At 38.3% G+C, this 25,687-nt stretch overlaps 1 protein-coding gene across 2 annotated transcripts; it reads right to left on the bottom strand.

The window, feature by feature from the left end:
* Positions 1 to 6,985: 6,985 nt before the first annotated feature.
* Positions 6,986 to 25,210, bottom strand: fhl3b (four and a half LIM domains 3b). Of its 2 annotated transcripts, XM_034125227.1 has the most exons (7): positions 25,075 to 25,159; positions 24,123 to 24,205; positions 13,815 to 13,986; positions 11,926 to 12,100; positions 10,827 to 10,996; positions 9,890 to 10,076; positions 6,986 to 7,849 (listed from the first exon to the last, which is right to left on the bottom strand). In XM_034125227.1, exons 3-7 carry the CDS (start codon positions 13,968 to 13,970, stop codon positions 7,698 to 7,700), a joined length of 840 nt encoding a protein of 279 aa, XP_033981118.1. In that variant the 5' UTR covers positions 13,971 to 13,986; positions 24,123 to 24,205; positions 25,075 to 25,159; the 3' UTR covers positions 6,986 to 7,697. The 2 variants fall into 2 exon arrangements, with proteins under 2 accessions (XP_033981118.1, XP_033981120.1); XM_034125229.1 differs by lacking the exon at positions 24,123 to 24,205 and having other exon boundaries at positions 6,988 to 7,849; positions 25,075 to 25,210.
* Between the last annotated feature and the right edge of the window lie 477 nt (positions 25,211 to 25,687).

The raw sequence follows: 25,687 nt of genomic DNA, 5'->3' as shown, positions 1-25,687 counted from the left end.
ATGTTGGAGGAAAGAAAAGAAAAACCTAGGGGGGTTCAACAAAAAAAAACAAGTTAAATTGCTGCCTTAAAAACAAGAGTTAACATCAAGATAAGCTTTGTTTCAACTCACCAAGTTAAGTTATACAAGATGTTTAATTATCATTTATTGTTCAAACTTCAACTGTTGAGAGTTGAGAAGAAACCTTAAATGATACATTATCGATTCAAGAAAACTTTAGTTATCTTGTCAAATCAACTTTAAGTTCTCAACCATCTTAATTCACAATTACAGTTAAAGATAACATTACCTATATATATAATTGTCAATTCAATTCATTTTAACTCGTGTTTTTAAGGCAGCAATTGAACTTCATAAGTAAACAAGTGTTTTTTATTTGTATCTCTTATCTCGAATAATAATGACATTTACCAGTTTACTAAAACTTCTGACTGAATGAACTTTAAACATCAACCAAATATGTATTAAAAGGACATCAAGGCTTAACATTGCTGCAATTATTCAAGTATTTATTTATTTTTGAAAAAAATGAAAATAAATATACATGTAAAAGTATACATGAATTAAAACATTTTGCTTGCAGATACATTAAAAGGATTTCTAATTTTAAACAAAGGGGCTCTATTCTACCACCCAGAGCTAAGACCTTTGGGTGATTTACTTTGTATTTGACCTCCTGCATTTCAATGCAATTGTACTATGTTACCCAGAGTAGCCACTACCAGCACACACTAAAGCTGAATCTCTTTATTGTTATAAATAATTAAATTCTGGTGACCAAAAACAAAGTTCCCACTCCTAAAATCACAAGTCTGTATGTCTTTAGGCTAACAAAACAAAACGTATCCACATTAAAGGACTGTAACACAATACACTTGGAAACAACACACTGAAATTAACTATGGTAGATTATCTCTGCACAGCTTTCGTCTCTGATTTACGGAAGAGGATTAGGGCCACATGAAAATAAATGTTTGGGGATGTGAAAAAAAAATGTTCTTTTTGTTCTGAGAAAAAAGTCAGAATTCTTTTTTTTCACATCCCCATATTTTTTTCTTTTATGTGGCCCTAATCCTCTTCCGTACTGATTGATTCGTTTTCAATATGTTGTTGAATTTGAGAACAAAAGCAGCCCTACATTTGCTGACTCAAAATGTGTTGACTTCAAAAGTTAAAACAATGAAGCTGGCGTTTGCATTATACTTTTTTCTGAATGATGAGCACAGACAACCTTTGTTGGCATTGGTGACACAGCACTTTTTTCACATATTTAGTTTCACTTCCCAAAACATGTTAATGTATACAATCACCAGTTTACTAGGGTTATTATACATTAGAGTCTGTTAACATGGTGGATGGTCTCTCTGCTCAGTTATGTTGTGTAACAGGAGCATCTCCAGCTTCCACTCAGAGTTGCTTTTGGAGACTGTTTGACACAAAAACAAACAAAGAAATCACTGTAGACCACTGTTATCCTCTTAGTGTTTTATCATTGTGCCGACAAAGTACTCACACAGGCAACCCAGAGTTATGAGTCCAGTCAGAAGGAGAAGACACAGCAGAGCCAGACACGCTGCGGCAGCTCTGCAGGAACTCTTCTTCTCTTCTTCAGCATCTGAAGGTACGAGTCAGAGTTTGTTAAGTGTTTGTTTCTCAGTGTAAAATCAAACCAAATTAATTAATTTACATATTGTTGTTCATGTTTTTGAGAGGCACTGACTAACTGAGCGAAATGTGGTCATTCCCTGATTTTCTTGTGCCACCAGAATTGAGATTACCATCTACTACTTTGTGATTAATGTTAAATAGTGAGTCTTATTTTGCTAAAGCATGAAACATTATCAGAAACTGCAAACATTATATTTTCGTTTGCATGCCAATTATAACCTTGTGCACAAAGCTCTGCTACATGCCACCTTGGCTGAACACTAAACATCGGGACTAAAGAATGTCAAAGTGGATTTTAGAATTTCAGGTCTCTTTTGCTCTGCAGTGACCTTATGTTGTTCTTCATTTAACATTTTATGGTCAGGTTTGATCCCAAAACGTAGTTTCGAGCTATACCCATGACAGCAAACCAGATTATTCTCCTATAATATCTTGATTTTTGATCCTCAATATGAATCTGAATAGGACATAATCACATTAATATATTAATATTAAGTGTGCACTTGTTTGCCAATGTTCATTACCCGAGGGTGCAGGTCCAGTGCTGTGCGGCTCGAGGGTGTGGAACAACACGTTTTCATAAATACTTTCTGAACTTTTTAACAAACTCTTCCTCTTGCCGAAAGTAGCTGCTGGGTCCTCTTCATTAACATAAATATCCATCAGTTGATCCATGATGTTCAGCGACTGAGCAGTTTGTGCCTCAGTGTCCAAAAGTATTGAGCGTGTGCTTTGGAAACGGGGAAACAAATATAGAAACACAGATGGCAGTTCACCTTTAACTCATGTCCTTCTCCGTTTAACAGGAAACTGAGGGGAGAGTGGTAGAATTATTTAAGGTATACCAGTTTGGTCTTGCAGCTGCATGTCGGTGCTTCCCATTCTGTCTACAACACTACATGCAGTTTCTGTTGTACCTGTAGAGCATTTACTGAGTATTTCTGATTTGGAAATTTGGGATAGCAGGTATGTCAACATGTACATCGTTTTTACCTCTGGATCCCACATGACCTTTTCTTCATGTACTTAACACAAATCTTATTAAAAAGATCTCTTAGAGAATGGAGAAATAAGTGGACATTCACTTGTAGTTATAACATGTCTTTAAGTCAGGTCACAAACTAATGGTCATTGGTCCCTGTTTAGAGAGGCCCTCCTCCATCAGCATGTAGTTGCACTCATCCACCACCTGAGGGTGCAGCAGAACCAAATAAGTCAGACAGAGAATTTCATCTGTTCATTCAGGACAGAGGGTGTCATTGTCATACTGATATTCTGTACAAACTGTGAAGTCCACTGAGACAAATGTAACATTTGTGATATTGGGCTATATAAATAAACATTGATTTATTGATTGATCTGTGAGTTGATGAAGAAAAGAACATTTTAACCTGGAGATGACCTTTGACCTCCATGAGAGCAGATTAATTCATACTTGATAAATAGTTTTAGTTAAATGTTTAGGCAAAGCTTGACTCTTGCAGAATGGAGTCAGTACTTGTACACAGAAGGAGGCAAAGTTAATTCATCTGCACACTACATGTAAGTCTGAATTTTCAGGGACAAAACATACAGAAAATACATTTTAAAGTTATGGATATGTAAAGGAATGCTGAATTTATTACACCCAGTACTTCCTTGTGCAAAGGAATTGAAAAGCAGTCAATTAAAATATGCTTATAGATGTATAAATGAACAGTTTCTCTATTTATTTCAATAGAAAATCAAATCAAAACATCTCTAAAACTAAAAACTAGGACATTGAAAAGTTGGCATAATTCAAATAAACAAAATAAAATAAGTTAATCCACTACTGTAGTAATTTAACAATTATTACAAATATATAAATGGGGTTGTAACTACACTGCAGAATATGTATTATACCCTTTTCATTACTTTATTACTTACAGACAGTTGTGAATGTTCGTTTTACTGAGGCCTTCACTCTTTCCCTGGGTTGGTGATTCTTAAGTAATGACAGGATTTACACAGGTCTGGAGACATACGGCACATATTTCTCCCAGCAGTATTATTTCTTGGTCTCCTCCCATGTCTCCTCCAGACACCCAGCCCATAAATACTGCAGGAGCTGTGATCGAGACCAGGTTACATGTCAGCCCATGACTCACTCACAAGTCACATTCTGCATCGCCAATTACGTAATGCAATCTGGCTGGAAACTCACACACCAGAATACATTCCACACGTTTAACCTTGGGGTGTGTGAGTAATGAGGCATGGATGTACGATGTGTGTTTCACCACTTAACTGTTAACAGCAAATCTTTGTTTCATTTCCTGTCACTTCAGGAAATTATCTGGAAATAATTGACCAAGGCAAAACTTGAATTACGCTTTTTGGAGCAAAATAGAATTCCAGCAGTTTAACATAAAGTGAGTCAGCTGTATGGGATTTGAATTTCGGAGACTTTTTGAACAAATAAGGAAAATGTGAATTGTAGTCTAAGGCTTAAAAGAATTTGAAGATTTACACTTAATGACAAGCTATTTTAGCGTCTCCTGGGAAGATTCCCCGATTGTAATGAATGAGGTTGCTGTGTTGTTGAAACCACCATATGAGTTCAGTCAAGTGTCAGCCCCACTATGAAAAAACAACTTTAAATAATGATGCCTTCAGCAGAAAGTTAAGAGTAAAGCATACAACTTCATTTCAACCCTGCTGAACTTTACTGGACAGGAAGCTTTTCTTATGTTGTTATTTGTCATTACTTGCGGTGTTGCTGCTCCACTGAGTCAGAGCATGATTCAAACACTGAGGTTGTGTATCTCTTCTTTTGAACTTGCCTCAAAGATTCTTAAAAAGTGCCTTTAATCTTACAAAAAACACTTACCTGTTCGATATAAACCATGTTTTAATAGGTTAAAGACATTTTTGTATCTATGACTTTATCATAATTGCATGGATTATGTTATTGAAGGCAATGTAGGCATTTATTTATCTAATTTTATATATTTATTTGAATATACATGTATGAAATTTATCATTTCTAAGAGTTTGTTGTTTTAACTCTTTTTTGAAAACCTATTAAATATATATAAAATTAAAATAAATCAATTACCAGGACAAATATATGGCAGAATTGTTATTTTTTTATCAAGTTTTGAGGTTTTATTTACTGCTTAAACAGAAAACAAGCATTCTTTTCTAGTAATCATATCTGTCAGTTGGCAAAACAATCTCTAAAAATCGTATCATGTGATCCTCAGTTGTAACAGAAGTTCCAATTTGACTTCCTCTGAGCTCTCCAAGGACTGTGCACCATGTTGGTTCAGCTTAGAGATCAAATGGACAGATGCCATAAAGGAGATCACACATTTAGCTTTAAGCAGCTACTAAATGGACCGTGTGGTAAGATAAAAAGAATGAAAGGTCTGTCTTGGGCTAATCCAGTTAATTGTTAATTGAATACCTGATGAAGTGTTACAACATTGTCACAAAGCAATCTGCAGTTTTCAAACAGAAGCAACCAAGCATAGAGTATATAGAGGAAGGACCATAAACCTCCCTGGCATCAGTTTCCATCAGGACTGTCTTCTACCAAACACTTCCATTATGTAGGGGGGGGGGGGATATCTACGTAAAAACAGAATATTCCATCTGTCTACAAACCCTGTGGGATAAATGACAAATGTGTTTTGGTCAACTGAACCTCGGAAGGTCCAAGCCTTTTTTTCATATCTGTGGTTTAAGTTAAACTGACCCTCTTTAAAAAAAAATCTTAATATCCTTCAAAAGTTACAACAGAAACCCACAGTAAATGTGAATTCCTTTCGATAGTACACACAGTCATCTAAGGACTTAAGGAAATATGCAGCACAACACCCCCCGGTTACTTCTTCTGTGGTCACCCAGTCAGAGTAATGTCTTCTAATTACTTTAACAGCCTCCACCAGCAGGATCCAGCTGAGTTGAAGTCCCTGGCCACTGAGCGGGGTGACGTGAAAACTTAAATATTCACTGAGGAGCTTCAACCCCATCCTTCCTCCTCCCCCCCCCCCCCCCTCCTCCTCCTCCTCCTGGGACTAAACAGACAAGGTCAAACATATCTCAGAAAGAGTCATGGGAAAAGTTCAAACAAATATCAGCACCACATGGTGCTTGTATTTTTCATCTGGAGTCGATCTTGTGATAAGATTTTAACGGGGTATAAAGAACATGCTTGTTGCCGCGAGTCAACACTTTAACACCAGTCATAAATGATGATCAAAAGCAGGAAGTAAAGGAAATGTATATCACTTCTGGACAGCTACATTTCTCAGTTTATGAGGGAGTACCGGGCGCCTGGACTGAGAGGCGGCCACATTTTCACATTAGCAACTGTCATTTTGTTATTGTTAACATTATATCTTTTTTTTATTTGAATAATCTGATCTCTAAGTACGCTTGTTAAGTTTTACTAGAGTTGTGGAGATTTCAGGACTTTCTCAATTCTGTCAAAGTAAAAAAAAAAAAAAGGTTTATATAAGAAATGCTGCTTCCCTTAAGAATGTTCTCTTATTTCTGTCTAATTAAAATATTTTCTGGACACAAAACAAAGTCTTTCAGTTAGCATTAGAAGGAGATGTAACATCGGCTGAAATAACTTTTATGGAAACGTTTCAGTGTGCCTTCACTACATCATCTTGGTGTTCTGCTCCCTCTTCTTGACATGGACACTAGCCTTACACAGACTCCATATAAACACAATCAGAGCAGATCAGAACAGAGGTTCTGAACTGTAAATATTTATGTAGATTATGTAAGTAATACTAAGGGAAAGTCTGCATGGGACTACTCATATAAAGCCATTTCTGGTTAACGGGGTAAGGATCTTCTTAAAGAGGCCCTGTTGTGCTTTTCGGAGTTGGAGTTTACCCTTTCCTGTAGTGTGTTATAGGTTTGTGTGCATGTCAATGGTTTCGAAAGGCTAAAATCCCAAAGTTCCATCCAAAGGGGGTTTCCCACACACTCCCTCCGCTGCCTGGAACGCCTGTATTGGACTCCTTTGTTTACTTCTGTAACATGATGACATCACTATGTAACACTTGCGCTTCTATTGGCTAGTGCTCCTACACATTGAGTGTGATGGCCAAGAGGCGGGACATCTCTAAGTGGTTGACCAATACACAGTAGTCACCATCTTCCTGAGTTTTTTTAAATGTAATAAATGTGAAGAATGTGAAGACATGTAATGGGTTATCACAGCAAAATAAATATTTTGTGTTAGGTCCTCGATACAAATCAAAAGAGACTTCTGACTACTGACTTTTAACTCTGTAGTGTACAAATCCTACACAAGAGACATTTTAATTTAACAGAAGGCTATTTGTTCAATGTTATGTCATTTCTGAGTGTATTGTAAAAACAAGAAGCACACTGTTTGCAGGAGGAAGTCAATGTTTAAGGCAACATTATTGTGCATGTACATGTTAATATAGACAGTTAGCCATTTGTTAGTTAATATCTTCAACACACTTTGTTTTTTACATGTATTATTATTCCATGTACGCCATTAGAAAATGTTGTAAGCTGAAAAGAATACAAAATATATATGTTTCCTTCTAACAGATCATTTTCAACAAATACGTTTACATACAGCACATAGAGAAGAGCAAGGGCTGTTATATATATTGTAATATTCTTTAAAAAGTAGAAATACAAGCATACGTCCTAGCACTTACATTTTGGTTTTGTCTAGCAGTGATGAAGAAAATAGTTAAAATAAAAACAGTTTAATTTAAAGTCATACATATACGTTTCTTATATGTTATATTTCATGTGTGAAAAATATAAAATTATGGGAAAAAAAGTCATACGCATATATTGCAGGACATTTCGGCAGAATTTATACAAACATATCAATGTGCTAAAGGCTGTCATGAGTATTGAGTTGTTAATACTGAGCTTTGTATCAGCTTCACACTGTGAGTGAATTAGGAATATTGCAGTGTTCATGTGCACGGCCGACGTTTATACGTTTTGCTGCTCCTCTCGGCCGTGGTTGATGTCTGTTGCAGGTGTGGTGTCGGTCAGTCGTCGTTGTTGCAGTCTGTACACAGAATCTGGTCGCGGTCCGGGAAGAAGCCGGAGCCCACCAGCGACACGGAGCAGCGATAACACTTGAAGCACGGCTGGTGCCACTGCCGCTCCTCAAAAGAAACGTACTTCCCATCTCCAAACCCTGAGAGACACAAATACACCACATGAGCAACTAATGAAGGAATGTTTGACTGGGGGTGGAACATTTAATAACAGCCTTGCACCATGGCGGAAATAACAAAACTGAATTCAAGATAACATCAGAGGTTGGCAAATACAATAAAAAAGGCGCTGCCAGTTCTGGCAACCTGCTCGTCCTCATAGCTGTGGTCAAAATATCAATTTAAAGTTTCTCTTAAAGGTCCCATGTCATGCTTTTCCGGTTATTACCCGTCCCCTTGTGTGTTATGTAGCTTTTTATGCATGTAAACGGTCTGCAGAGTCACAAACCCTCAAAGTACACCCTGTAGCGAGTAAAACTCTAACACAGAAAAGACCTGTCTATGCTGCCCCAGAACGCCTCGTTGGAGATTTATCTTTTTCCATTTGTTTCTTCCGGGAACCAAGTGACGTCATGCGGTTCCCGGAACCAAAATGGACCAATCCGCGGAGCTCCTCACACACCAGGACCTTTAGCGTACATTTTCAACTAACAGGGAGTCCCATTGACTTGCATAGAGCTCCCTGGTTGGTAATAGACGAGAAATGCTCTCTGCAGACCCATTCTCACAGCGTTTATAAACCTTTTTCTTACTCAATATCAAGCCACACTTGTTGTTTTTACTTCGGCTGTGAGTGTTTGTGTGTGCTCAGGATGAGTTTCGCGCTGTCCCGCTGTATCGCCGAAACCACACCAGTAAGCCAGATCATTGAGCAGCGAGCCTCGCAACGTCCCGACCAATCAGAGCACACTGGGCTCACAGGGAGGGGGGGGGGGGCAGGAGCTCAGACAAGCCGTTTAGGACAGAGAGTGAATACCTGGTGAATACACATACTTTACAGAGATGCTGTATGAGAAACCAATGTGAGTTTGGAAAATTGCACTATTCTAGTAGACCTCAACAATGGAATTATGATCAGTAGAAATGGCCATGACATGGGACCTTTAAAGCCATCATGTGACGAGTTTGTATGTGATTTACGTTTTTTTTAAATGGGAAAATTAGACAATCCTGTCAGAACTGGCTCATTATGTGCTTTTATTCAAGGATACTAGTATACAAAGCTTCTTTCGAGCCTTATAGATAGTTTCAGCTCATTATTCAGCCATCTGGCCCGCAACTTTACTGTTTTGGTTGACTCTCGTAGCTCTCATAGTGTCGTTTTTAACCGCGTAATGCAGCTGTTTTCGGATAAAGAACTTCTTCAAATCCACTGTATGCTGCTACCTGTTCATCACCGAACAGCAGACTGATGCAGTTAGCAACTAGCTGGTGAACATTGAGGAGCATTTAGCAGCTGAAGAGACAGATATTTCAATTGGGAGCTGGTGGAGACCAAAACTGAGATTAAAGAGAATCAATTGTGGACTCCAACATGAAGGAAAAATCACTTATTGCATGTTTAAACCTATAAATCAAGTCAAGGTTTTCGCTACTATTTATGATTAGAATTTGTTCTGAAATATCTATTCAATGTATTTATATTATGTATTTAGTGGAAGGGTCTACCATTTCGAGTGGGATTCAAATTGTCGTCATACACATGAAAGACTCACGGGAAATATGTTATCAAAACTGATCGAAGCTTTACTGCTCCATCTTCTAATGAAGGGTCAAAACATTAGTAACTAACTGCTAATACCTGATCATTTCTACTGCTGCCTTTTCACAACAAAAGCTGGCCAAACACAACACAGCATTGATTTGATTGTTTTCTTTCTATTGTTGTGTTAGAAAAGTTATTTCTTTAGACAATAGAGAGAAATCACACAACACAAAAAGAGGATGAACGCAGATATGCAAACCGCAGAGAAAGTATTAGAGCCAAGTTTAATCCTGACACACCTTAACGCCTACACCTGTTTGTTGAAGATAATGAATTTGACATGTTGTTGATAGTAGATAGTCGAGACAGACAGGAATCACAGGGAGAACAAAGATAGGAGTTGACAAACAACCCCAGACAGACTTGAACCAGGGATACACCTGAATTGTTTTGAGGTCCTGTATTCTCCACTGACCTGTGATGGCCGTGTTGCAGCCGGCACACTTTTTGGCATACAGGCTGCTGAAACACTTGACACAGTACGGACTCTCCCCCTGCGAGGTGAAGGGTTGGCCAGCCAGCGGAGCTTTGCAGCCCGTGCAGAGAAAACACTCTTTGTGCCACACCTCGTCCTTGTAGGTCACCCCTCCTTTAGTCAGAGCCTGCAGGACACAGAAGGAGTCCAATAGGAGAATTTAAGAAACTTATTTTCAGTGACACATTGTTTTTCTACACAAATGGAGATTTCCACCCCATGTTTTTACTGTAATCTGACACGTGTATGGTGAAAAAACCAACTTCATTTTATTAAAATAAATGTTATCAGTCAAAAAAGAATTGTTGTAGCCAGTAGCCAATTCCTTGACATATTGTGGTTTAGTTTCATATTGTAAAAACGCACGCAAACTCTTCAAAAGTGGAGCAATGCCTACTTTGAAATATGAAATCCTAGTTTTTGTGTATTTTTTACAGGGCTCCACTTTATGACATAATGGCTTTTTGGCCTTCTTGTTTCATTCCTTTCTCTTATTTATTAAGAACTTAGTTTTTCCTTTCTGTAAATGCACAAGTAAAAGTCAAAAGAAAGGAAAAAGCAAAATATTGTTCAACCATTACCTATCTAACTAATTAGACAAAAATATTATCAAACAATTTTGATAATTGATTTATCTTTAAAGTCCTTTTAGAATCATAATTCTCAAACTGCTTCTCAGTAGCTGAGATTTGCAGATGTTCTGTATTTTATAGCTTTGTAAATTAAGTATCTTTAATTTTGGGCTTATGGTCTAAATAACAAATCATTGGAAGTTGTCCTCTTGGTTTCTGGGAAACACACATTGGTGGATTTGATCATATATACTGTATGAATCATTGGAAAAGTTCTGTACAGATCGATCAGAATCCTGTTTCACCTTCTTGCAGTGGTTGCACTGAGGAGCCACCCTGCCCTCGTAGCACGGCACACAGTAGTAGTTGTTGTCGTCTGGGATGAAGGCCTCGGCACCGATCGGCTTCTCGCAGCCGTGACACACAAAACAGTCCTCGTGCCACGTGGAGCCGCCGTACTCCAACAGCTTCGACCCTGTCAGTGGAAAAGAAAAAAGGAGCAGATGAGAATGAACATTTACATTTTTGTAAAAGTGTGCTGAAATACTCCCTGACATTTGCATCCTTTGTGTGTGACTTGGGCATTCCTTTGATCTCTGACTATGTGCTGTAAGTCATTATAAGCTGGAATGAAATCTGATAGCATTCGTCACAATGAGAGAACCAGAAGTGATGATTCAGTGCGACGGCTCAACCTGTTTTTACACAGCCCTCCTGCACCATACAATTACCTTAGCTTATCTTGCATCAAAACAATCTGACAAGCTGTAACAAAGCAATGCTCTGAAACTGGCCTCCTATTTATTTTCCAGTTTTAACCATTTCATAAGTGGCTGTTTTCTTTGCTTTGAAACACATGCTTCACTGAAGAGGTTTATAGAAGTAAGGAGCCAGTCATGCCTCTGAGTTTCATTTAATCACGGGGCTTGTTACAACCTTTTGGGACCTGAAGTGCAACCCAAAGGAATGACAGTGGGATAAACTTGAACTTGGTTGCACTTTTAGGAAAACGGAGCTGCATTTAAAGGCATTCCAGGCTGAGCAGAAACTGAAGGAAATCACTGCTGAGTTCAGAAAATAACTGGTGAGTTTTGATATCCCACACTACCCACAGGCCCCTGGTAATTTTCAGTCATCCGACACCACTGCTGTACTGATGTCGTCACAGCGGCCAGAGCTGAAAAAAACCCTGCTTGGAGATATTTTCAGCAGAGCAAGGAAGCAATCATCCTGTCACATCTTTAGCTGTCACACCCCGGATAACAAAAAAGTAATTAGCCCTTTTATCCCCGCACAGACAGGGTGTGAACTTTTTCGACTATTTGAGTAATTACTTAAGGATGTGTCCCCGAGGAGGTTTGTTAACTTGGAGTTGGAGGAATAAAGAGTCTTTATTGTCGTTACCTGGCATGACTGTCTTGTCGCAGGACACACACTTGGAGGAGAACTCGCTGCAGTAGCAGTCGCTGCACACCAGCGCGGCCTCCTGGCTCGTGAAGGGCTCGTCTGCCAGAGAGCGGTCGCAGCGGAAACAGCGGAAACAGTGAGAGTGGTAATGTCTGTCCTCATAGGAGAGTTCCTGGAAGAAGAGGGAAGTGAAACTGAGCAACCTGTAAAACCAGTCAGGTTAAAAATGTCCCCATAATAAAAAATGCTAAAGGATTTGTAGGGGACAGTTCATTTTTAAAATGCCTTACAGTTGAAACCTTGTTTGCCAAACCAAAAAATCCAGGGTAAAAAAATGCAATTATAAAACTACATGATATGTGATTAGAATGGAGATCACAAAAGGAATCATACACATCCAGCAGACTGGATAAAACAAAGAAGAATCACAAGATTATATCAATCAAAACAGAAGTTTAAAAAATAAATAATAGTTAATCTAATGAATTGGTTTGGATTGTCATGTAATGTAAAAAAAGAAAAAATGTGTAAAGAAGTCTTTAAAGTAAAATTAAAGCAGCTCCAGAGCAAAACTAGGAATATTGAGAAAGACTACACTGTAGGTAGCTTAAGACGTAGCAAGTGTTTTTTTATTCTAATTAATAAAAGTTGTAATCTGAAGAAGTAAAATGCTTGCTTGCTCAATCAAATACTCCTTTGCTATACACACAAAAAAGTCAGATATTGAGAGAAGGATTATTGTGTTGTTGGTTTTGGTCTTCTTACGGCATTTGTTGATAACACAACAAATATAAATGAATCCTTTCACTGTCAAAATATGAGAAATCAGACATTTAACCTTAAACTCTAGGTTAATAAAAAATAATTTATATTTTATGGTTCCTCACACCTTGATTCATTGTTTGCTGCATAGAGGTCAGGGGCCACGGTCAACAACAGGACTAAGTTACTTTGGATGTTTTTGGATGTTTGCCCACACGAGTTCAACCCTAAAGATTATTTATTTCCACGACACCCTGCTGTGAACAGTAGAGTATGAGAAAAAGCATTGGAGAAGTTTTTGTTGTGCATTCCCTATTCTTCATTGTTAGTTATACTCAGAATAACACCGTTTTCTTTTTTTAATCCAACAGCTGCATGCGTTCCAGTTCATCTACAGTTCAGACGACCTCTGTGATGAATGGCTCCACTGAACGGTGGGTGAAAAACTTATTTTTGAGGCGTGGAGTTTCACAGTAAGAGAAACAACTAAAGCAGGAGGATGACGGATGGTGAAGGATGAATGTTGTTGTGTCTTGTGCTTAGGAGGGACGGCCAAAGAAAGCAGAAGTTTAATTTACTGCCGGTCCCTCACAGGGAGCACATCATTCACAGCACACTGATGGCCTCATGCAGGCTGTGGGTGTTTCCTACAAGACAGTGTTTCTAATTTTCACTAACTAAAGCTTTTCACAATCTCAAAACAGATTACGGATAATTTGATGTTCTGGAAGTAGAGATATGTTTTCCAGGAACTCCAGTAGTTAGAACATTCATCATAATGCAATCAGATATCAGTGTACTCAGATGATTAACCTCTGTACTAGATTCAACAATACAATGTAAAAAGAAAACCTAGGGCTCTGGGGAAACTGTGATTGTCATTTTTAACTCTTTTTAAATGTTTAATAAACCTAATGATTAACAGATAATTAAGAAAATGACCATTAGATTTATCATAAAGGGAAAAAAAATTGTTATCTGCTAATTTATAAAATCATCTCATAGATTGCATTCAAGTCTTAATGTAAGCTAAGTAGAAGTATAAGTATAAGAAAAAAGAAGTAAGTGAGTAAGAGCCATTGAGTAAATGTACATAGTTACTTTCCGTTAGCATTAGAGCTTACCTTGGCATTATGTCCGATGACTTCTTTACACTCCTGGCAGGTTTTGGCATACAGGCGGTCGTAGCAGGGGATGCAGTGGGGCTTCTCCTCCACCTGGATGTATTTTCGCCCGCACAGGGACTCGTTGCATGTTTTGCAGTCTAAACGGTCGCTCATGATGTCTTTCTTCTGTCTGAGAGAATGCACAGACACAGTTTAGTATTTCATATCAGCAAGAAGACAGTGCAGGAAGGAGGAGGAGAAGGGAGATTAGTAATACAGAAAGAAAGCAGGAAGAAGGGAGGCAGACAGTTTTTGGATATACAGCTGGGAAGTAAGACCAACAGGAGAGACAGAAATGGGAGTAAAAGAACAAACCTTTTAAAGAGCTTAAAGTGCTCAAAGACACTTTTTACACAACTTAAAGAGATCCTAGAATGTTTAGCACGCTTAAATGCATCCACTATTTATTTTGAAAATGAACTGGAGGGGACCAAGCATTGAACCCTGTGGGACGCCTCGACCTGGGCAGACTATGAGACAATGGGCCCCTGGGCACAGACATGCAAAAGGCCCCACTACTTCTCCTAAATATACAAGGGCACACATACTTTGGAATTCTTTAGCCTCCTTTTGCTATTGCTTGTAACTCTCTGTAGTCATCTCTCTGTGGCGTTGTGTCTTTTTGTGGTTGTTTAGTGTTGTTTTTTATTTGTTTTGATCCTATAATGTTGTTTTTTTGTCAGTGGTTGCTTTGCCACTTTTTGCATTAGTTTGTAGGTATTTTGAGACTCTGGATAGTTGTTTTGTGTCACTTTGTTGATGTTTTGCCCTGTTTAAAAGCTGCAATGAGTTTATTTGTGGTCTCTTAGTGTCTATTTGAAGATGTTTTGCATCTATTTGTTTTGGTCTGGTGATTGTCTTTTGTCTCCTTGAGGGACATATTGAAGGTAAATGCCAGGGGGGTATGTGCCTGGCAACCTCAGCACAACAATTTCCCTTTGGTTAAATAAAGTTCCTATCTTGTCTTGAAGTAGAAAGGTGTGGTCGATGGTATTCAAAGCAACAGAGGGGTTGCAGAGGTTAAACATTTTCAAATGACCAGAGTCTAAGAGGAGGAGGTTGTTGGAGACTTTCTAATAAGTGTTGAATCTCATTTAGATTCACATTTAACTTGTACGAAATGGAGATACCCTACCAAAAGATATTATACTGCAGTTAACAGTTAAACATTGCAAGCAGAGAAAGGCTGAACGAACCATCTAACACAGAGTAAATGTATTGTAAATCAGTAATGTAATTATATAACTGCTTCTCCTGTTTGATCACTACCCACTAACAAGTACAAGTTAATAATGTCTGCTTCTCCCTCTCCCCCACTCTTGAACGAAACCCCCTGTGGTGGTTTGGCGTTGAGAAAGAGAAACCAAACAATATTAATTGTTAGGAGCTGAACTGAAACAGCCTTCTCTATTTCAAAGGCTCTCTCGAGGGCTTTTTCATCTTTTTTGGCCTGTGTTTAATGGGCTCCTTTGTCTAGTTTATACTTTTCTAGTTTAACCAAATTCAGAACTTTCTCTTGCGTTCTGTAACAAAATACCATGCTTGTAATGCTGTTAGGATGTTTCATTGCTGCGACTTAGTAATTACTCTGATCTAGACAATATACTGTGTATTCTATGACAGCTGTGAACATTTCACATCACTTTCACACGACATATAGTACTCTAAATATTGTACTTCTTTATTGAATAAAAAAAAGACTGTCTTAAGAGAATACCGGTTATATTCTTCACTAATACAACATTCTGCAGGGTACTTTTAATTTACTCCAAAAGCCCAACTTTGTTAAATATTTAATTGGACCTCAGTTGCTCATAAAATATTTGAATAGGAGTAAATTACATCCTAAATCCCATTTGCCTCATTATGGAGCTTTTTATGATAGGTCTTGATGCTTGCCTGGGTTTATGAGACTAAACACATTCCCAATAAATAAAGATGATTGCTCTCCGAAAATTACCTCAATTTAACTCCAAGCAGATCAAAAGCCAGAGAGAAACAGGGTAAGATGGAAAATAAAGTCTATAATATATGATAGGATAATGAAAATAATCATAATACAGTCATTGTAATGCTTTAAAAAAAAAAAAAAAACGTGATGACAGTTTCGATGTACAGCTTAAATACATTGAGTCTCTAAGCATCAGTTTAAGATGCCCTTTTTGAATAAATCATTGAATCCAGAGCTTGTTAAGCAGAGGAAGGACAGGTGGAAATATGTCTGGGAACACTGACAATAACATCATCACACCATTATGACTGCACACAGTGAGGCATTAGCAGGGTATGTGACCCCATGTTCTGCAGCAGCCAAGGGAAATGAGCGAGGAAATGAAGTGTGGGAGGTTAAAATACCCTCCTGTGGAACAGTTAAGACAGGCCAGACATGGCTCAGAGAGATATATACAGTGTGGATGAAGATTATGGATAAGGTCTCTAAGTTTGGGTATATGTTCATGGTCCGGATCATTATGTCTGGAACATTCACAAAGGCAGAAACTTGAATATATTTGACTTGGAAACAGTAATTGTTTATAATTTCTCTCCCTATTTTAGTCACAGCATGGCTTTAACATGTTTTTATAACGTCAGAAAAGAGGAGGTGGGTTCAACAATGTACAGCTGAGAAGCCGTGTGGCTTTGAAAAATCCCTGAAGGATGACTGTCCTCCCCCCGCTCCCCCCGCCCCCCATCCTAGCTCCCTCTGGAAGACGTCAGCGAAACGATGAGAGGACCCAGACCACAGCGTAACCCAATGACGACAACTCTTTTTACACAAAAATACACATTTTATAGTGCTGATACGAAGCTGGTAAGAATTAAAGGTCACTCGTTTTCCAGATCCAGACATTAATCGTTACTGCGCCTCATGATAGCTAACCAGAGGTGGAAAGTAACTCATTACATTTACTTAAGTACTGGACTTATTTAAAATGTTGAGGTTCGGGTTTGACTGTTGGTTTCACTTTAAGTAATCTTGACACCATTTCTTAATATTTTAGGTATTCTTACAAACCAAACTGATCAATTATTGAGGTAAAAAATCATCATATTAATCCATAATGAAAATAATTGTTAGTTAAAAGTTAAACATGAGCTCCACCTTGACCTACTACAACAGTAAAATGCAGCTCTTACATTCATTAATAGGTAATAATAATCTAAAGGTATAATTGGTAAAACAGTCACAGGGGTAACATTTTCAATGTACATTTTGATGTTAGCACGTTTCCTCAAGGATCTAAATTCTCCATGCACCACTGACAGTAACCTCCAAGTATTTGCATCTGGTCTGCTTAGGAGTCACCGTGAAAGTGCAGTTTACATTCCTCATGTCTGTCGGCTATCAGACATTTTGTTTCTAATAACCAATGATGCAGCATTTTCGGATAAACATAAAAAGATAAACATGGCCTGCTCTCGCTCATGTCCTACAGTCGATGCCAGAATCAGAAACATAGCCTGTTAGGAGACTTTTTCTCTCATTGCAATGTTAGCACGACACAGAGGACATCCCTCCTGCATCCCTCCTCTCTGCAGATAACAACGCTGCTTCCTCTTGCAGGGCATCAAGCTGGGTCAACAAAACAAATTGGACCAAACCAAACTGAGAGAAACATCCTCTGTCTGTTTTCTGTCCGATTGCTGTCTGGATGAGGGAATCAGTCCGACTTCCCTCCTAAATTGTCTAAAGAGGTTTGGGCTTCTATTCTCGTCCGTCCATGTCTACATTGAATGCAGTGATAGAACAATGGCTTCCCTTCCGGACATAGTCTTCCCAGTGTTGAGCTTTATGTTTCTCTTCCTGAGCCACAACATCTGCGAACACATTTGTGGTTTCCAGCTGTTTTTTTTGTCATCAAATTCTCCTTTAGCCGTCCAATAGACATAACAGCATCTCATTACAATCCATTACTGTTGAAACAAGTATGTTATGGTTCCTATAGGACAGTCCAATATAACTTTATAGTCAGCTATAAAAAAAAGGCAAATATGCTAAGAATCACACTGTAGGAACATTTGGGTGAGAAAGTGAGCATTTATCATGATGCAGCGTTAGCTTGGCATGAAGACTGAAAGCTCTTTACAAATCCCCAAAATGCCCATTAAAATGGACTTTTTAAAATAGTTCTGTTTAGTCCAATACACAAACAGACATGTTTTTCTACATTTCTGTCCATTAAGGGATTAAAGTTGTTATTGTGTGAGTTTGGTGTTTACCAAGGTTTAGTCTGGATTGACCAAAGTCACACAATAAGATAAACAAATGACTATCTATCTCAGGTGTTATGCGAGGAAAATACATTTTCCAATTAAGTCTGGTGGCTTAGATACCGGTTTCAGTTCCCCATCAGAAATTACTCTGGAACGGCAAGGTAAAGCAATGGAAATATAAAAAAAAAAAACTACTGCTAACTTGCTATGGCCTTTTTCAATAGGTTTTGTTGACTTCTCTGTCCACACCAGTTCATTTCTTTGCTTTTATGGACGAGTGCCAACCATCATCTACTGCAGGTTAAAGACTATGGACAAGAACCTCATATAACACGCCCTCAAACGATCCAAACTATCCCTTTAAGGTCATAATTGACATCAAATGAACATCTGCTACGAGTCTGCTTATCTTCACACCCTCCAGACTGTGTGACATTAATAGTCTGAAACAGTGACTCACATGCTGACAGCTCTTTGTTAAGGAGGTTTTCACTTTGCTCTACAGGTGTCCTCTTGAATCACACCTAAGAATACTTGTCGCCCCTGTTCTCCTTCTCAACACCGGACATTAAAGTAAACACTCCATCCTACCTAAGTACTCGCTCTTTAGTTGCACGGCAGCTGAAACTATTTAAGCCCACAATTCACCTTGATGAGTGGACATGTTGAATTCTCCTCCTGATACACTGTCTGTCCCGCTGAGAGATTTATAAGAGTGTCTTTGGCTCTGAGCGCTTTGTAGTGGCAGCCAAATGGCAACTGTCTCCCAGGCCTCCTGTCTCATGTCCCTTCATGGCTCGCTGCTGTTGTTTCACTCCTCTACAACCCGGACACTTTCTTACGACCGGAGCCAGAAAACACTGCTGTTCCTGGTGCTGGGTGTTAGTGTTTATTTTTCCCTGGAGGAATTTGGGCTTCATGTCTGAGGTTTACAAACCAGATTATTCCGTGTCACACGTAATAAAATCCAGTGGAACAAAAAATGAAGGTAAGCGGTAAACCTGTCAGAGCCACAACATACGAATTCACGCGCTATAAAGCAGGTTCAATGCCTTTTTTGGAAAAATAAACATTTTCCTGTACAGCCTCCTGTCCTTTTTAAATGTATTATTTATGTAACAATCATAGTTTTCTCATTTTAACATTGCAGCAAGAAAAGTTATGAGACTTTTTGGTCAGTTTAAACAGGAAGGTGGCTTACAAAGTGTGTTGCTATAGTGGCATGGCTCTGGAGATGCCAGTGAAACTTTGATCTTCTGAAATACATCATCAACAATTTTATGTATTATCATGTCATTTTGTATAGACATTAACGGTCCCAACACAACGTATACTAATGAGTTTGGTGATTCTCATACTGTTATTCTAGTGCCACCATGAGAAAGAGAACGTGGCTTTGAGTGAAATATCTCAACATGTATTGGTTCCTATTTGGGTAATGCTAACATTAGCTAATTAAACCCAAAGTAAAGCTGAGATTGATGGGGTGTCTACCTGTGGAAAATTCAACTGACATGACATGATTTAGAAGCCAAGCAAAGTTATTATAATATAAAGGTTCACATTTGACAATCAATTCCAGAGTCAAAACAAACACATGACCTTAAAGGAACTGCCTACAGAGCTTTAGCTGTACTTTAAATACTTGTGTAAGGACAATCAGATACAAGCTGCATACCTCCCTTTTTATTTATATTGATTGTATTAGAGAGAATAATCAGGTTTCATTCAGATTTGCAGGCTTTTCAGGCATGTTGACTGAACATAGTGAACTAGTGGTTTGTTTAAATTTCTGCGGTTGTTTTGAGAAAGTCAGAGACATCATCGCATTGTCATAAATACTTTCTGTAATACCACTCAGAAGCTGAAGTATTTCCTATTATGTTGCCCATAAACTATAAGTGTAGCCTTACGGGTCTTCTAGCGTGACTGTAGACTTAGTTTTTCTTTTTCAATGCTTTAACTAACAATCATTGCTTTCTCTTTAAATGTAACACCCATTAAATAACCCACACTGTGTGAGCATTCAATAAAAAACAGGAAAGCGTGTAACAAAGTTGCCTTTTAATTACACCACTTTCACTGTTTATTCCCTTCTGAAATGGATTAGGGTACTTTAACGGCCTCTGGAGCTCAGAACAGTCCTCACATTGTGCGACTCCCAGGGTTGCATAACCTGGATTTGGGGAGGTGAATGAGAATATTGACAGTCGCACAATACTGTATGGAAAACGGCAACAACAGTTGAGCCCTGCAGCGTTGGAGGGAAAGTGACACCCTCACGGTTGCAGCTATAAACTGATACAGAAAAAAAAGAAAAAAAACACAAGACTGGTCCCTTGTGGCTGTCAGATGACTGCGCTCCCTTTCATCACCAGAACAAAGACGCTCAATGTGGTGCGGTTCCTGCAGATCACAAGGCTAATTTCCGCTGCACGCACGCAAATCAACAAGAAAACACATTGAACATCTTGATGTCTCTGATTACAGATCTCATCAGGATGGATTGCTTGTTGTAAACAATGACGTACTCTGAGATGCTGCGTCGGCAGATGTGCAACATTATTTTGGTTCCTGCTACATGAAAAAGTGCCTCCTTATAAGGGCAAGTTAAGATTCAACTGTTTACCAATGCTTCATTTTATCATGATCATATCACCAATTATCTGTTCAGAAAACGTATTACACACCTGTCATATTAAGACAATGACATAGGGAATAAATTGCTTTTAAAAATAGGGTTTTATAAAACTTCCTGCAAATCACATGTTCTTTTTCAGCTTCACACGCATACAAATCAACAAAAAGACCATTGTTGTCTCGAATAAAAATCTCCTCTAGCTGAATTCTTCTTAAACACTGAGATTGTGAGATCAGCAAACTCTTAGCTTCATTAGATGTCATATTTTTAAAGGAATATGTTCTCACACTTTAACTATAATCTGATATGTTTTATTAGATACTAATGGCACATAACGTGTAACATTAAGCCTATGAAATGATGGGATAAAGCACCTTTAATATATACATTTGTCACACAGTATAAATGAGTACGCGCAATATCCAGTTAATGCATAAACAGGTTGAAAGGTTCAACAGGTTTAAAGAGGTGTCTGGTGTTTTATGAGTCTCCTGCTGGCTGTTTGTTTATCCTGTGACACAATGTGGGCAGCAGCTGCAGCCTCACCTCGTTGCTGTCCCCAGAACTCACAAACACATCTCAGTCAGACAACAAGTAAACAAGTCACCACCGTGCAAATCACACAATGACCTGATGCTGATTCCTATGGGATGGGGATGCTAGTTGACTACTGAGAGACAACAATGGGGGGAAAAAACGTAGCTTGTGTAACTTTTCTCAGATTTCTTATTAAATACTACATAGTTTAAGTTCCTCCAACCCTCGAAAATGCTTTATTTAATGGCTCTATAAAGGTTTTCTTGGAAAGACATTTTTAAAATGGGGCGAACTTAAGCTAAATATGAATGTCCTTTAGAGAAAATCACCATCTAAGGTCACCTAAACATTCATTTATTGTTCAATCTTTCTTTTTCATAGTTGTTTTCGAATGGAAAAACATTACAAATCTTACAGTTTCATTTGGTTGCTAGCAACTGAGCTTTGTGCAACACCGCAAACCCGATCTGCAGATTAATACTTATTTTCGTCATTAAATCTGAAGGAAAAGATAGAAAACAAGCAGAAAGATTTGTTTGGTTTCCAAATTCAAGAGGAAATGTTCTCATTCAATTTGTCCTTTAATGTCTCTGCATGATCAGCTGACCTGTCAAGGAAGTGTTCCTGAACTGAACACTCTTCCATTTTCCCCGTTTATTCATACCAAACTACTTTATTTGTAGTAAATCATTGAATTCAGGATTTCTATGGGAATGACATAGTAACAACAGATAAGGTTTGAGAAGTTAACATGATTTTATGGACGATTTGGGAATCAATTGGTCAAACTTCAACCCGACGCTGGTGCTAGAAGGAAAGTCCAGGATCAAAAGGGTTCATCCTCTGGGGGACATGAATGTGTGTATAATGTTTCCCATCAATGGAACCAATACTTGTTGAGATATGTCAGCCTGGTCCAAAGTGGTGGACCTACTAAACTAACATTACCATCCAGAGCTGAGTATAAATGTGTCTAAAAATACATGTGAAACGTCTGAATCTTTCTACGGATGACGACAGAGCAAAAGTAGAAATAAAGATTAAAAAGATTATAATCAAGTGCGTCCGTGGAGTCTCTTAAAATGAGGTTCCTTCATTGAAGTTACTTTGGCAGCGTAGTTGTTGCCCTTGGATTTTACCCGCAGGCGAACATTGACCTATGCAAATAAACAGTCGGCCTGATCTTAAAATACTGACAACTATCTTCCAAAACAAACACACAAGTAAACATATTTTCCCATCAACTGCCAGCTGGCATTGGACGGTTAAAGTGCTGGGTGTTAATGGTAACAGATCTTTGTTTTCTGAGAGAATGGCCGGCTGTCTCTGTCTGCTGCTCAAGGCTTTATTTGAGTACAGGAAGGTAGAGAGTTGGTTTTGATACATTGAGTAATTGTTATAAATATCAGCAAGAAAAAGCAAAAACTGCTGGGTTTTCCTCCAGAATTAAATACAGACTAACAATTGTAGGGTTGAGCAACAAAGGCTCAAGTTTAAAATAGACATTTTCTCCAAACTAAAGTTGAGAATGTTAAGTTAAGGAGCTTTTCTCTGACTAAAAAGGTAGTTAGACATTTGAGGAAATGAGCTAAGCTAATTTACTATATTTGCTATCTCTAGCTGCCGGTTAGCTTAGCTTAGCATGAAAACTGGAAGCAGGGGGAAATAGCTAGCCTGGATCTATCCAAAGGTAACAAACTCCACCTAATAGTACCTCTAACTCTCATTGAATAACATATATCTTGTTTCTTCAACACAAAATCAGAAATACAATTTTTTGTTTTACATGGTCGAGGAGATCTGAAAAGTCAATGCTCATGGCTGTTGTTTGCCAAAAAAACTGTTTAATGATGTAGCTATAACACCACAAATTGTTATTTATAGATTTCTTAGCGTGTAGCCTACCAATTAAACCAATCTTCGTAAGATTTAGGCATATTTTTTTGACTATGGCTATATTTCGCCTTGCAAAATGGTTATGGTTATGCTAAGCTAAGGTAATCACCTCCATAGCTTCAGTGTCATAGGCTACGTTATGCTCTATTTCTTGGAAATATTCTAACTTACAATATAGTCTATCAAATAGACCCCCTGAAACTGCAATCTTTCTATTTCAAACTTTTTATAGTTTCTTGAAACTATGAACTTTTCTCATGCTGTGCAGCAGAAATGGGAAATGGAAAAGACATGAATATGTGAGTGAGACTGACTCATGATTTTTTTGTATTACTGTCAGTCTCTTTGACAATCCAGAAATCCTCTCTGTTTTATTTCTGTCTGGCTCGTCTCCAGTGATTGTACAAGGGCACAACCTTCTTCGCCCATGGCAAGAATCTCAGAGGAATGCGACCGTGGTCAAAACGTGGCAAACTCTTGTGGTTGAGAATAAGAAGTAAAAAAAAAAGAAGCATTTTTTTCTTCCGCCCTCTGTTTTCTAAAAAAAGACAAGAATTCCTGGAGAGCTGCATTGTTTCAATGAATGTATTAATCTCACCCAAATGGATTATAACATGATGGCGGTGTGTATGGGGATGGTGTGCAGTGATGGAAACTATGAGCGGCCTAGGAGGAGGAGGGGGGATGGGGGTAGCTGAGTCTCCAGAAGAAATGTGTAATCTGAAGGAAACATGACATCACTAACTCAACAAAGCTGAATGACTTGTTAATATGCCTTCAAATAAATTCAATAAAAGAATTGCATGATAAAAGCGTTCTCATATATTAAGCTTGTCCTTTTCCAAGCCAATTCTAGGAACATTCAATGAAAAGGGATTGTTTCCTCAAAAGCTCTCCTTGTTCTTCTCCTCATAAATCCTACTTGAAAAAAACTGGACAAGGGGCCACAGCACTTATTCATAGTATCAGTTACTCACTTTGGACCCCGTTCAGGCCCCCAACCCCCAATAACATCCACTGTTTCCTCGCGCTAAAGAAGGAACATCCTTTCTGGTCCATCCTGGAAGTGGGGGTCACATATTTGACTTGGAAATATGCACTTTTCACTAAATCACCCTTTATAATGCCTTTATCGCTGATACATATTTCACTTCATTAATGAGTCCAACTTTTGGGTTGCCAATTTCTCAAGAATCCCACTGGTTTTGGCAGGTGTTATACATTATAGTGATATAAACACATGTTTGAGATTCTCAGTTTTTAATTTGCAATCAAACCTGCAGTAATACATAGATTTTATTTTAATTATTTTAATAAATCTGCAATGATTGGTCGATCTACAGAAAACCAAACGACCAACCCTTTGAAAACCGATTAAACATCAACTTTTGAAGTAATATTGTCAGAAAATGCAGTTTTAAGCCCCTCACACAGGGAACTTTCCTATTTTAACTGGGAAGGACGTTTTTCACAATTTCTGAAATGTTACAGACCGATTGATCAATCGATTAATCGAGAAACAAATCGGCAGATTAATTGATAAAGCGTAAGGTTATGCTCTGGATCACTTTAATGAGAAAATAGGTAACATATTCTCTAACCAGGAAGTCTTAACAACCTGTTATCCCACAGTTTTTTGCATGAATTGCATTTAGCTGATCTATAATGCTAAAGTTCATGAGTTATGACCAAAGCATTAATTTATAAACATCCATTTAGAAAGAGAGAGGTGCACAATGTATGTTAATCATATAAGTCTCAATGTGTTTAACTGAACAGAAACAGGTGAAGTGAGCATGTTAGTTCTTCAGTTAGCAGACTTTAAGTCTTCATGAGTGCACCATACATCACCAACACGCTTTAAATTCACTTATCATCTACTGTTTCACTCACAAAGCCCCCCTCTAAATCCCCTGAGTGTGAGCGTACCTCTGTGTGCCTGGTGCTCTGGAGATGCTCTCAGGAGTCTCTGCAGGATCGTGTCTGCTCCTGGTGCTCTGCTGGATAAAATGACAGATAATTAGATCCTCCGAGAAACTCCTGCGCGCTGCGGGCTCTCCACTGACTGAAGCATCTGCTGCGTAAAAAGGAAACCATTCCCTAAACTCCGCCCTCCCCCCCTCCCTCCCTCTCTCTCACCTTGTGGGGAGTTCAACCACAGAGAAGGTACACTTATTGTGTTTTCTTTGGATGTCATTGAATATTTTAAATACAGAGTAAAAATGTGGCTCCCAGCTGCTGACGTAAACCACGTTATTATCTCTAAATGGAAAAAACCTTATAGTAACCTATGAGCTATTTATTGTGCTCTACATCAGTTTGATCTCACATGAATTCAGTAAAAGTCATCTGAGGACTAAGTCCATTATCAATATATAAAATATTGCTTGCGAAACATTTTTTAAATAGTTTCCTTCACTTTTCTTACACTTAACTTTACCCCCTTGCATGTCTGCAGTTAGCAGTAGCATACACTTAACAAATGGTTTAATTTAAAGTGGACCTATCATGCTATATTTGAATAATATAGTGTAGGACCATA

The sequence above is a fragment of the Trematomus bernacchii genome, unplaced genomic scaffold (assembly GCF_902827165.1).
Source record: "Trematomus bernacchii unplaced genomic scaffold, fTreBer1.1, whole genome shotgun sequence".
Taxonomy (NCBI): Eukaryota; Metazoa; Chordata; class Actinopteri; order Perciformes; family Nototheniidae; genus Trematomus; species Trematomus bernacchii.
This window is presented reverse-complemented; position numbering and strand designations above follow the sequence as displayed.